At 56.0% G+C, this 13024-nt stretch overlaps 1 protein-coding gene across 5 annotated transcripts in view; it reads left to right on the forward strand.

The window, feature by feature from the left end:
• The window catches only part of ENTPD6 (ectonucleoside triphosphate diphosphohydrolase 6), a 32604-nt gene extending 19901 nt beyond the window's left edge, over positions 1-12703 (forward strand). For 2 of the 5 annotated variants that reach the window (XM_033185401.1, XM_033185402.1), the window contains exons 5-15: positions 765-840; positions 1569-1604; positions 2541-2629; positions 3383-3462; positions 4057-4121; positions 4273-4383; positions 7251-7352; positions 8830-8970; positions 10092-10148; positions 11207-11319; positions 11500-12703. In XM_033185401.1, the coding sequence (XP_033041292.1) occupies positions 765-840; positions 1569-1604; positions 2541-2629; positions 3383-3462; positions 4057-4121; positions 4273-4383; positions 7251-7352; positions 8830-8970; positions 10092-10148; positions 11207-11319; positions 11500-11598 (969 nt within the window). In that variant the 3' untranslated portion in view covers positions 11599-12703. The remainder of the gene's footprint in view (positions 1-764; positions 841-1568; positions 1605-2540; positions 2630-3382; positions 3463-4056; positions 4122-4272; positions 4384-7250; positions 7353-8829; positions 8971-10091; positions 10149-11206; positions 11320-11499) is intronic. The other 3 variants (XM_033185403.1, XM_033185405.1, XM_033185404.1) reach the window with 2 other exon arrangements.
• The last annotated feature ends 321 nt before the right edge of the window (positions 12704-13024 follow it).

The raw sequence follows: 13024 nt of genomic DNA on the forward strand, positions 1-13024 counted from the left end.
CCTGTGGCCTCTCCCAGTCCTGGCACATCAGGGCCAGTGTGTCCCCAGCCGCCCAGAATTCCCCAGTGGGTCCTCCTCACCCTGTGTGCTGCCTCCACCCATTTACTTGTGGGAGGAGGGCACAGGGCACGCCTGTCAGGGTCCCTCACAGGGTTGGATTGTGGGGCATGCGTGCAGGTGGGGTGTGCAGAGGTGCTGAGGCTTCTGTGGGTAGATTTTGCTGAAAGGTGGGCAAGGAAATACCCCCAGAGGCCAGGGCCCTGGTGAAGGTTGCCGTCTGCCTTGGAGGACTTCCGGCTCCTTTATCTCACATCCCAAAGCAGGGCAATGTTTAGAGCCCAGCAGGCCCAGTGTGCCCCAGCTTCCCCCAGTCTGTGCAGCCCCCAGAGCCCTTCTAAGCCCCAGCTGGCTTGGGACAGGGTCTCCAGGGCAGCATGGGCCTCAGCGAGCCCTGGCGTTAGATTAACTTGCAATGGATTAGAGAGGCCTGAACAGACTCACAGAACATTGGCAGGTGCCCCTGGGGTTTCGTTACTGCCTGCCAATAGCATGATGCAAAACCCTTGACCTTAAATTCTAAAGGATGAAGAAAGCTGATCTGAGTGCAGTAGTATTTACGACTAATTGATCACAACCAGTTACAGATTTTTTTGTTCTTCTCCACCCACACTGCTTCACTTGACTGACTAGCTAGCTAGCTAAATAAATAAATATATTCATTCATTCATTCTAAAGGATGAATTAACGTCTCTCTTTACATTTAGGTGAAAGAAGTGTTTAAAGCATCGCCTTTCCTTGTAGCGGATGACTGTGTTTCCATCATGAACGGAACAGATGAAGGTAAAGTGTCTGGAAGCGCCTCTGGACAGTGGGGCTGTGCAGTGAGGTGGGCGGGAGCGATCCTGCTGCTTCTAACCACCCCCCACCCGGCCCCGTGTGGGAGCCTCCTCCCCTGTCAGGTGCTCCAGTGAAGAACCATGGCTGTTACAGCCCTGTTCTGAGTCACAACTGACATGTCACAAAAGGGTCTTTTTGGGGTCATTGTCAGAGACAGATTATCTTGACCAACCCCAAACCTGGCACGAATGGAGTTTCTCAAAAACATCGTGTTTTTAGTTTTAAGAACATTTGGAGAGAATCTCCAGTTGCCGCCACATTTAGAATATTATTGCATTGTTAATTCTAAGAGACATTTAAGGTTCCTCACTAGCTCGTGATGGGTCTTCAATATGACCTTGAGAATGAGTGTGTATAGAGGAGGAAGGGGAGCACTGGGTTCTTTTTCTACTTCTTCCAAAAAGAGGAGGCCAGTAATAACCAGAGGAGAGAAGTGGCGTTTGGTGAAGTGCTTTAGGATTCAGTTTGCTGTGTCCCAGGACAGTCGGCCGGAAGCTGCTGGATTCATTTATGAGAAATGCTCCTCTCTGCCAATGATCCAAAGGCTGGGTGTAGTGCAGAAGTGATCCCTTCGTGCTCCCTAGATCTGAAAATTGTCATATAATGGTCCTGTGTGTTATGCTCTCAGCATCTCAAGTGATTAAAATAATGCCTGTGACACTCTCTTGTAGGCGTTTCGGCGTGGATCACTGTCAACTTCCTGACAGGTGTGTGCGCACTGCATCACAGAGGCTAGCCGCCATAGACGCCTGCGGAGGGCTCGGCCAGGCCTTTCGAGAGCAGGAGCCTCATTTCTGCTCTTTAAGATAACTCCTCAGGGTTTGGCAATGTTGCTGACTGACCATAGGGTGTTGGGGATGGATGGGGTCAGCCATCTGACTCACAGGTGTAGATGCTAGGAGTGGGGTGCTTCTCTGCGGATCTGGGGCATTTTTCTCCCAGCACAGCCCCTGCCCTGTCGCCTGCAGAACATCCACCAGGACCCCCATCCTCTCATTTCTAAGAGAAGTAATGAATCAAACCAGTCATATCTTCCAATATTGAATGTGATGTGAACGCTGTTCACCTTCTAATTGGATTCCTCTGCTGTAGGTGGAACAGGGAACAGAAACATCTGTTTTTAGAAACAAGTGACAAGGAGTCATTTTTCTTAGCGCATGTGGATTTTTGTCCCTTTGCTGGAATTATGGGAAAGAGCAGTGTTTCTGATGTATGTACAAAAAGGAAAGAAGTTTCCTGTCGGGTTTGCCCATTTGCCACTTTGGGGGATAGAAATGTTAGGAGGTGGGTTGGGAGCCTCCGCCTGAGATGCTCTGGGGAGTGGAGACGGGCTGATCAGAGCAGGGCCCAGCTCTTCCTGGGAGCTAGGCGAGCGGCCTCCCTCCCAGTTGATACGGCAGTTTCAGTATCTCCCCTGAAGGTTCGTGCTGTCCCGTCAGGATCCAAATTAAACCACTGCTGGTGGAGCCATTACTCTTGTCCCTTAGATACATAGTGTATCCTTAAATGGAGATTTGTCAATAGTTGAGCAACATCTCTGTCTTGTTTTTCTTTCCCCTGAGGGCCTGGCTTTCAGCCTGGCTTTTCTGCTGTTCTCGCCATCTTACTAATGCCACGTGCTGTTTTTGCTTGCTGTGCTCCAGGCAGCTTGAAAACTCCAGGAGGGAGCAGCGTGGGCATGCTGGACTTGGGCGGAGGATCCACTCAGATTGCCTTCCTGCCACGCGTAGAGGTAACGAGCCCCTGCCGACCGCACGCTCTTGCCACCCCAAGGCCACCCCAGCGTGGGGGTGCAGGGTGGGGCCTGCTGAGGTGCTGCGGGGTGGGGTTGGCCAGGCCTCTGGACCCCTGCGGTCATTTCATCGTCTGAGAGCTGGACTCACTCACAGATGATGCTTCTGGCTGGGAGTTTTAATTCCACCAGGAAAAAAGCCAAAAACAGAAATTTGGTCTTTAGAGGGGTGATAAATTAGAGAATAACTAGAAACGTTTGGGCCAGAGGGTGTGAAGTGCTGCCTCCCTTCCCTTCAGGGTTCCGAAAGGAACAAGAGCAGAAAGATTTCGTCCAGTTCGTAGGTTGGGAGGGAGCTTCCAACCTTTTCAAGATAAATATCCTAAAGGAGATGAAAACACTTCCCGTTGAGGCGTCTGCTGCTTTAAAAACAGTTCCTTCCTCACCCACTCATCCTCCTGTTGTGGGTAGTTTTCCATGGTAGGGTGGGCTTGTAGGTACTGATATGAGCGTCGTCGTGGCTGTGCTGTGTTTGTCAGCCTGGGAGAGGTTGCCTGTGGGAAGGAGGCACCGTTCTTCACTGGGATGTTGGCTCCTCATTGCCTGCTCCTGTCTCGCAACCAGCAACCTAGTGAACAGCTCCTTTAATTGGCTGCACCTGACCATCCCCTTTCTTTCAAATGAATTCAGTGGGTGGAGGAGAAGTTTCTAGAAAGACCAGCAGCAAGCATAGTTACCCTCGTCCTTCCCTAGGGCACCCTGCAGACCTCCCCACCCGGCTACCTGACAGCACTGCGGATGTTTAACAGGACCTACAAGCTCTATTCCTACAGGTCTGCTTTCGGGAATAGGCGTGGGGAGGTGCCATGGGGCGGGTATGCAGCTCCCGGGGCCTCACATGGCCCTCTTGAGGTCATGGATGGCAGATCCTGGTATTCCTGTGCTGGGAATCCACCCAGACCTCTCTCTCCTCCTCCCACCTCCTCTGTCCTCCTTTGTCCTTTAATTTGTCTACAGTATAGCATATTCCTCCTGTGTGCTTATTCTGTTCTGCTTTGGAGAAGGTTTGAGAAGTGGGAGGAACCAGGGCTGCACAGGAGTGTTCCAGGCCACCTATTGCCATGTGCAGGCTTCAGTCGATTCTTGTTACAAAGCAGGCATCCCAGACTGGGGTCGAGTCAGTCCCACTCACCACAGTGTCTGCAGCTCCTGGATGAGCTCCTGCCATATGACAGGCCCTCGTGTGTTGAATTAATTAGCTAAGTTTCCTCAGCTGACAGAAAGAGGCTTTTAGAAGGAGCAGAGAAGCTCACTAACTGCCTTGCTGCAAGCTCCCCCTTCCCCACTCGGGCTGGGTCTCAGAGGTGAGCCTGCCATGCCCTGTACCTGCCATGGCAGCTGCCCTCACTACGGTGTGGTTCCCACAGCTACCTCGGGCTCGGGCTGATGTCGGCACGCCTGGCGATCCTGGGCGGCGTGGAGGGGCAGCCTGGTGAGTGGACATGTTGCCCCGGGCCCGCTCTTGCAGCCTCTGCCCTCCATTCTCAGTGGGAATGAGGAGCCCCTCGGGAGGGCGGCAGCTTGGCCCTGGGGGAGAGGTCCCTCCTCCCCTTCCGCCCCACTGCTGTCCTGCTGCACGCTAGACACCCGGCCAGGCCGGGGCATGCAAGTGGAGGGCTGTGCTGCAGATCTTGTTGGTGGCAACCTGATGGGGCAGGAACCCAGGGTGGTGTTGTACCTGTCCACGTTCCAAGGTATTTCTTTCTTTATTTTGAGACAATGTCTCACTCACTCTGTCACCCAGGCTGGAGTGCAGTAGCATGATCCCAGCTCACTGCAGCCTCTGCCTTCCGGGTTCCAGCAATTCTCATGCCTCAGCCTCCCCAGTAGCTGGAACTACAGATGTGTACCACCGCCCCCAGCTAATTTTTGTATTTTTAGTAGAGACGGGGTTTCACCATGTTGGCTAGGCTGGTCTCGAAATCCTGCCTTCAAATGATTGCCTGCCTTGGCCTTCCAAAGTGCTGGATTACAGGCATGAGCCACGACACCCAGCCCCAAGTTATTTTTTAAAAGATGCTGGTGAAATCCCTTCTGAAGCACTGAGCTGAAACTGAGGGAACCAGGGAACTGCATACTTATTCCCTACGTTGGGAGCCAGCTTTAGGGATATGAAGACAGGACCTTGTTCAGACAGCATGGGAGGGCCGTGGGGTGGGTGCTGAGCTCTTGCCATCGGGAAAGGTTTTCTCTCTCGCTCATGATTCCAGCCTTGCAAGAACATCCCTCCTCCCTTGCTCTGCGAAGGGTCATGAAATGTGGCTTGGCCCTTCCTGAGATGTGGAGTTGGCCTGGGGACACAGCCTGCAACAGGGTCAGGGACTCTGCTCCTTACAATGGGCATCACAACGGGCATGGACTTAGGAGATCTCAGGATTGCCATGGTCTGCTTCAGGGTTGGGCCTGAGGCTGGGTGATAGCCGGGCGCGGTGGCTCACGCCTATAATCCCAGTACTTTGGGAGGCCAGGGCAGGCGGATTACCTGAGGTCAGGAGTTCAAGACCAGCCTGGGCCAAGACGGTAAAACCCTGTCTCTACTAAAAATACAAAAATCGGCCAGGCGTGGTGGTGGGTGCCTGTGATCCCAGCTACTGGCACCTGTCTTCCCTGATGGAACTGACCAGGCCACAGAGGCCTTCCCAAGGCCTTAGTGTCTGATGTGTGTATGAGGCGCTCAGCAGTGCCCACGTGTGCTCCCGCCAAATGCCTTTACCTCAGCCCCCAGTGCCCCATTGGCCCAGCACCCCTGCCCACCTCTTCCAAGGCCTGGTATCTGACAGAGAGGTTGTTCAGCTGGAATTTTCATTCTCCCATGCATGCCCTACTTCAGTTCTTTCTTTCAGATCTTGGTGTTTATCTTCATAATGGTATTTCTTTTGCTGCAAACAAAAACCATGTCTATGTCTCAGAAACACCTGCAGCCCTTATTCTGGGGCCAAAAAACACCTATTATTTAGCCAATGAGAAAAGCCAGGTACCTCTTTGCCGCTTGTGGTTCCCCGGGAGTCGCAGCTCGGACACTGAGTCCTCTCCCACCCAGCAGAGCAGCAAGAAGGTCTCCTCGTCAGGGTGTACAGAGTGCCTATTTTGGACACCTGGGGGCTGTGAGGACCCAGGAGAATGAGTCTCTCTGTTTTGTTACTGGTTATTGCATAACAGACCCCCCAAGTAGAGTGAAAGAACAGCAAACAGCAGTCATGGCTGGAATCTCATGGCTGACCACACAGGCTCATCTGGGTGGCACCTCTGCTGGGGTTCTGGGGATCTGTGCACGTGCCTGTGGCTGTGGTGGCTGTCTAGATCCCCCCCGCTGGGGTCCTGGGGGTCTGTGCACATGCCTATGGCTGTAGTAGCTGTCTAGACCCCCCCCCAGCTGGGGTCCTGGAGGTCTGTGCAGGTGCATATGGCTGTGGCAGCTGTCTAGACCCCCCTGCTGGGGTTCTGGGGGTCTGTGCAGGTACATGTGGCTGTGACAGCTGTCTAGATCCCCCGCTGGGGTCCTGGGAGTCTGTGCAGGTGCATACGGCTGGGGTAGCTGTCTAGACTGGGTCTGTGCACGTGCCTGTTGCTGGGCGGCTATCTAGACCTGGGTGCTCTTCCACATGGCCTCGCCCCAGCAGAGCAGCCTGGGATGCTTTTGCAGTGGCTTCAGAAAAGGAAGGCTACCCTGAGGCCACCATTTCCTGCCCATTCCATCAAGGAAAGCAGGCCCAGGCCAGAGTCCAGGGATGGGACCAGCACCTTTTGGTGGGACAGCAGCCTGCCGTCCTCGAGCATGATGCTGGGGCCAGCCCTGGGACAATACGCTTCCTTTGGTGGTTTTGAGCCCCCGGCTTGTGTGTATTGGAGCAGCAGATTCCATTCAAGGCATAGTGGCACCTGGCGGCACTTGTCCTGGCCCTGCCACCAACCTACCAGCTATTCACCGCCTTAGTCACCTATAAAACTGGGTGATAGCCGGGCGCGGTGGCTCACGCCTATAATCCCAGCACTTTGGGAGGCCAGGGCAGGCGGATTACCTGAGGTCAGGAGTTCAAGACCAGCCTGGGCCAAGACGGTAAAACCCTGTCTCTACTAAAAATACAAAAATCGGCCAGGCGTGGTGGTGGGTGCCTGTGATCCCAGCTACTGGGGAGACTGAGGCAGAGAATTGCTTGAACCCGGGAGGCAGTGGTTGCAGTGAGCCGAGATCACGCCACTGCACTCCAGACTGGGCGACAGAGCTAGACTCCGTCTCAAAAAAAAAAAAAAAAACTGGGTGATGATGGCTCCCCTTCCAAGAGGACTGTTGTCACACTTCACTGAACAGCCCTTGACCCAGTGCCTGGCACCCAACATGCCCAGGGCCATGGGCTGGGCATGGTCCTGGTAGCAGTGTGCTTCCTGGCCGAAGAGGCTTTGCTGCCGCTTCCCAGGGAGGTGTTGCCTTCCCAGTGGACCTGGAAGCCACTCAGGTTCCCCCATCCAGTGTCAAGCCAGGGCCTCCATGACTCCTGGCTCGGCCCTAGTCCATGGCAGTGATATACCTTCCTTTCTCTTTCCTTTTTAATCTCTGTTTCAGCTAAGGATGGAAAGGAGTTGGTCAGCCCTTGCTTGTCTCCCAGTTTCAAAGGAGAGTGGGAACATGCAGAAGTCACATACAGGGTTTCGGGGCAGAAAGCAGGTATGGGGAAGGTTGCTGCTTGTTGGGTTCTGCGGGAGAGAGTGGCGGCCTCCTCTCTCCCTTGCCTTTCCCACATCCCATGGGATGCTCCACAGGAGGCTCCTGACCTCTCCTTGAAGAGCCTGTACCTGCCCTGGAAGTGAAGGTGGTTTGGCTGAAGGGGCCTGTGCCTGTGCTGAGAGCTGGTTCCTTCCCTCTGCCTCTGCTCAACACTCCCCTGACTGTCACCAGAAGCTTCCTCCTGAGGGCTGATTTCCTAACAGGCCTGCAGGGAGGAAGGACTGGACCAGCTCGGGGCTCAGATGCAGGACGGGAGGGAGTGAGGGAGGGTCTGCTCCTACCTATCCTGCTCGAGGCCATGGAGCCCACTCTTGTCCACTGGCCCTGAGCAGGCTCTGGTGCTCTGCGCCCTTGCAGTTTCTTCTGAGAGAAATGTTCAAACACCACTCCCAGACTGGGCACTCAGCATAAGGAGTGCGTGCCTTCAGGAACCGTACAGGTCCCTCCAACTCAGTCACCCACTGGTGCATGTGCTGGGGGGCCGCATCAGGCACAGCAGAACTGCGCAGCTGCGTTCCACAGGAGGAGCCAGACAGTGAAGCTCATCGGAAAGGCCTTCCAGGAGAAATAACATGGGGGTGGGGGTCTGAGAGGGCGATTGCAGCTGTAACTAGGACAGCCAAGGACAGCCTCGTGGGGTAACATGGGATCTAAGACAGGAGGAGGTTTAAGGGAACTGCACAGATCTGAAGCAGCAGCACCCCAGGCCGGGCAAGCAGCACACCCCGGGGCCCTCTGGCAGCTGCTGTGTTTAATGAACGAGAAGGTGGTGTGGCTTGGCGAGGGACAGCAGGAGGAAATGAGATCAAAGGGTCGGAGCATGGGTCTGTGGACCATGGGAACCCTGGAAGCACTCGGAAGGATGGGGCCTGGTGGAGCATGACTGGGAAAGCCGGGAAGCCGGGTCAAGATGTGGGGTGTAGAGGCGCCCTCAGATGTCCACACGGTCCATTGGCCTCCGGGGTCCTCTGTTCCTGCTCTCCCCTAAGCCATGGGAGCTTGGCAAGTGAGCTGGGCCTCCGCTTCCTTATCTATGACATAGGGAGGGTGCCGGCCCCCCGAGGAGGTGGGACGCAGGGCTGGCAGAGGGGGAATGCAGGGCAGATGATCCCGACAGGCCAGAGGCCGGCTGGTATCAGGCATCAGCAGCTGCCTCCTCAGAGTCCAGGTCTGCGGCTGCTTCGTGCCCACAGTCTTCGCTCCCTGCCCCGGGACCGACAGTGCCCTGGCTCCTGAGGGCTGCTTTGGACCTGTGTGAGGAGCCGCCCCAACTCAGGGTGGGGTCTTAGGGGCTTCTGGACCTGCCTTTTCCTGACCATGCAGGTCAGGGTCTCAAGTCCCCTGGGAGGGGCCCCAAGCAGCTGTGAGGCCCGGGTGCTCGGAGCCCACTGACTGCTAGCCTTGTGCTTGTCCCCAGTGGCAAGCCTGCACGAGCTGTGTGCTGCCAGAGTGTCAGAGGTCCTTCGAAACAGAGTGCACAGGACGGAGGAAGTGAAGCATGTGGACTTCTATGCTTTCTCCTACTATTACGACCTTGCAGCTGGTGTGGGCCTCATAGGTAAGGGGGACCGGATGCGCTGAGCAGGAAGTTCGGGGTGGCGGGGGGCGGGCGTGGAGGCGTGTGCTCCCCAAGGCAGAGGGCTAGTGTCAGGCAAGCAACCCTGTTGGCACACCCCGGCAGGAGGCCAGAAGTTGATCTGAGAAGGCATCTTGCCCTGAGTCGGAAAAGATCAGTTGTTTGAGCCCTTCAGTAAAACCTCGTGGCTGGTGACTTGCTGTTGATTCCAGTTCCTGGTAGAAGGCAGGTCCTGCCCTGCACTGGCCCACGTTGTCTCAGACTCAGCCGCTCTGCCCCACCCTGTAGCCCTGGCTACAGGAGGCCTCCTGTGACCTGCGGGTGGCTGCCCTGTCCCCGTGGGAGGGATCAGCTCACTGAATGTGGAATCTCTCTAACTCACCCTGCACAGCCCAGGAAGCCAGATTAGGGCGGAAAAGGGTATTCAGAGTTTGCTGAGGCTGGTGGTGGTCAGGCTGTGTAGGGACTCTGGAGGGGGTTGCAGAGTCACTACCATGGTGAGAACATCAGAATGTATGGCCTGTGGTAAGGATAAGAACACTACTGTTTTAAATAAGCTAACACAGTGCTGGCTCTCTGGGCCCCGCGGCCTCCGGTGGGTGTCAGTGCTGACAAAGCTACCGCTGACTGGGCCTGGGTGGAAGATGGGTGGTCAAAGTGGAAGGCCACCAATAAACCACTCCTCACTTTATTTTTCAATAACTTTTCTTTTTTTTTTTTACATTTGGGAAATTGAAACCAGAATACTGTTGCTGAGCTCAGTGCTGTGGTTTCAGGAAACATTTCAATTTCTCTACTTTTATTTTTCTTAACTTAAAATTTTACTCAATTTGGGGTCCTGGGTTCCTGGTGAGCTTTCTCGGGCGACATTGCAGGGTTGGGATGTGGGGTAACCCTCTCAGCCCCCAAGCCCACCCCACGCCACATCACCCAGAAGCTGCCCTCAGAGCATGTGAGTGGCCATCTACAGCTGGAGGGCCTGCCTCAGAAGCCAGTCAGTGCCTTGGGGCTCTCAGGCCGGCGTTCCCCACGCCAGCCTCGTGTCTCAGTGGCATCGCCAGCCTCACGGTGCTCCTGCAGACTGGGTGTTGTGTCTCCCACAGATGCGGAGAAGGGAGGCAGCCTGGTGGTGGGGGACTTTGAGATCGCAGCCAAGTACGGTGAGTGATGCTACGGGGGCCGTCTCAGCAGGTGCAGGTGCAGGTGCTGCATGATGCTCATGACGCAGGCGCTGGCCCTGACTCTCCTGGGTGTAGCCCCTCCTAAACGGTGGCCACAGGCAGGGGCCTTGGCGGCCCCAGCTGAGAAAGGACCACCGTCGTTGTCCCACCCCCATGGGTCGTGAGGAACTGGGTCCCTCGATTCCGCTTCCTCCGATGCCATTTTACTGCTACTAGGGTAACCCCAAGAGTGATTTCCCCTGGGATGTCCCAGTAAGTTCATGATTGTCACAAAACCCTTAAGAAGCCGAGGCCCTACAGAGTGGAGCCGGGGATGTGGGGTGGAGGGCTGTCCCCGGGGTCGCAGGTGACTAGCCCAGCAGAACCTGTGCCACACACCTCGCCCCTCCACTGTCTGCTTCATGCCTGGTCCAGCAACCAAGCCTTGGCGAACATCTCCTGCTCCTGGTTGCCTTTCCCAATGTGTGGGTCCAAAGAGCTGAACTTTGTACATCTTTCCAGAAAAAGTACTCCCCTTCCCCTCCCCCAAAAGTGGCTTTTTTTTAAAGCTTTTGTGTCATTTTCCCAGTTGTGCTCATGGACACTGGGTATCCACAACTACAGCAGGAAAAGGCTTTGAGCCATAATCCCAGGACAGTTCTTGGTGGATTTGACCTTCCTCAAGAGCAGGAGTGGATTGTTCCGAGCTGGCTTTGGTGTCTTCTTTCCCCAGAAAGCTTACGTTTTATTCAGGTTGACACCTGGGAGAGGTGTCCAGGGTCTTAGATGTAGAAATGTGGCTTGGGAGACGTTGGCCCATGACCCTAACACCAGGCGTGCAAGTCCCCTTGGAGCCCAGAGCCAGTGGCAGCCGAGGTTGCTGCCCACCTGCCTGTGCTGTGCACTAGGTGCCTTCTGCGCTCAGCTGCAGTCTTGTCTGTGAATCTGGAGTGCGGAGCCAGCGGGTGCCTGTAGTGGGTGGAATTGGGGTCTGCACTTGCCCCTCCACCCCTGGGTGGGAGTCACCTGGAGCCTGAAGGGATGTGTCTCATCCCCAGTGTGTCGGACCCTGGAGACACAGCCACAGAGCAGCCCCTTTGCGTGCATGGACCTCACCTACGTCAGCCTGCTACTCCAGGAGTTCGGCTTTCCCAGGAGCAAAGTGCTGAAGGTAAGGATGCCCTCAGGGCACACCCCAGCCCCTTTATGGAGTGAGGGGCCTGGAACCACTTCTCTAGTTGCTGGGGTTGTGTCCCCCAGCCCATCTCTGGCTTCCAAGGAGCTGCAGTCTCTGATGCACAAGCCTTTCTTGTCTGCGTGATGGTCCCCTCTCCCTCTCTGTCTTTTCAAGCTCACTCGGAAAATTGACAATGTTGAGACCAGCTGGGCTCTGGGGGCCATTTTTCATTACATCGACTCCCTGAACAGACAGAAGAGTCCAGCCTCGTAGTGGCCGAGCCACCCCTGTCCCCGTCAGCAGCGTCTGCATAAATCCTCCTGTCCCGGACGGGACTTCATCCTGAGGAGCCACAGTACAGGCCGTGGTGGCACTTTCTGCACACTGACTCTGGGACTTGCAGAAGGCCTGGTGCTGCCCTGGCATCAGCCTCTTCCAGTAACATCTGGCCAGAGGGCTGTCTGGACCTGGGCCCTGCCCAGTGCCCCCTGCCTGCCTGGGCTCCAAGTGGGCAGGACCAGGACAGAACCACAGGCACACACGGAGGGGCAGCATGGTTCCCTGCCTACCCCATCCCTGCGCCCCGTCCGCGGGGCTGTGGCTGCTGCCGTGCGTGTCCCTGCGATGGGAGTCTTGTCTCCCAACCTGTCAGTTTCCTCCCCAGGGCAGATCTCCCCTTCCTGCGACTCTGGGAGGTGGTGCAGGCTGTCCTGGCTGCTCTGGGGAAGCCGAGGGACAGCCATCACACCCCTGAGACAGTGGGTCTGGGCGACAACACTGGCAACTCTGGACTTGAGCGTATTTGCCTCTTCCTTGGGTATGAATGTGTGAGTTCACCCAGAGGCCTGCTCTCCTCACACCCTGTGTGGTTTGGGGTTAATGATGGAGGGAGACACCTCCTCACGGATGGCAAGTGCCCACTCTTCAGGGAATCTCCCAGCATGGGCGATGCCAGGCGTGAGCTGCTGTAAACAATTTGTGGCTGTGCTGCTTGAGTGACGTCTCTGTCGTGTGGGTACCAAGTGCTTGTGTAGAAACTGTGTTCTGAGCCCCCTTTTCTGGACACCGACTGTGTCCTGTGAATGTATCGCTACTGTGAACCGTTGCCGCCTAGCCAGGGCCATGTTTTAGATGCAGCTGTGCCGTGGGTCGGCTGAGCCACAGTCCCAGAACCAAGCTCTCGGTGTCTCGGGCCACAATCCATCCACCTCGGGCTGACCCCACCTCCTCCATGGACAGTGTGAGCGCTGAGCCATGCGTCCTGCTCAGTGTGGCATGGGTGCCCAGGGCCGAGCCCGCCCCGCTGCTTCAGTGAATGTACAGTGCCCGGCACGAGCTGAACCTCATGTGTTCCACTCCCAATAAAAGGTTGACAGGGGCTTCCCCTCCTCTGGGCTTCCTCTCGTTGAGTGACAGCAGTACTTGCCCACCTGGCACCTGAGATCCCTGTTTACTAAAGCTTTGAAAAACTGCCAAACGGGGTGGCGTATTTCCAGTCCTGTCGATGTCCCTCCTGAGGACGCAGCAGTGGAGGGCCCCTGGGGGCCGGGGCTGGTGAAGGGTCTGGCTAATGGCCCCAGCCCTCCCAGCGTCTGTTGAGCACAGAGCTCCTTCCATGCCAGGCCAGCAACCCACAGCATGGCCAGGCGAGGCCTGGGCACATCACCTCGGGTGAGCTGCAAGTCTCCATGTTATTGTG

The sequence above is a fragment of the Trachypithecus francoisi genome, unplaced genomic scaffold (genome assembly GCF_009764315.1).
Source record: "Trachypithecus francoisi isolate TF-2019V2 unplaced genomic scaffold, Tfra_2.0 Lachesis_group21, whole genome shotgun sequence".
NCBI lineage: Eukaryota > Metazoa > Chordata > Mammalia > Primates > Cercopithecidae > Trachypithecus > Trachypithecus francoisi.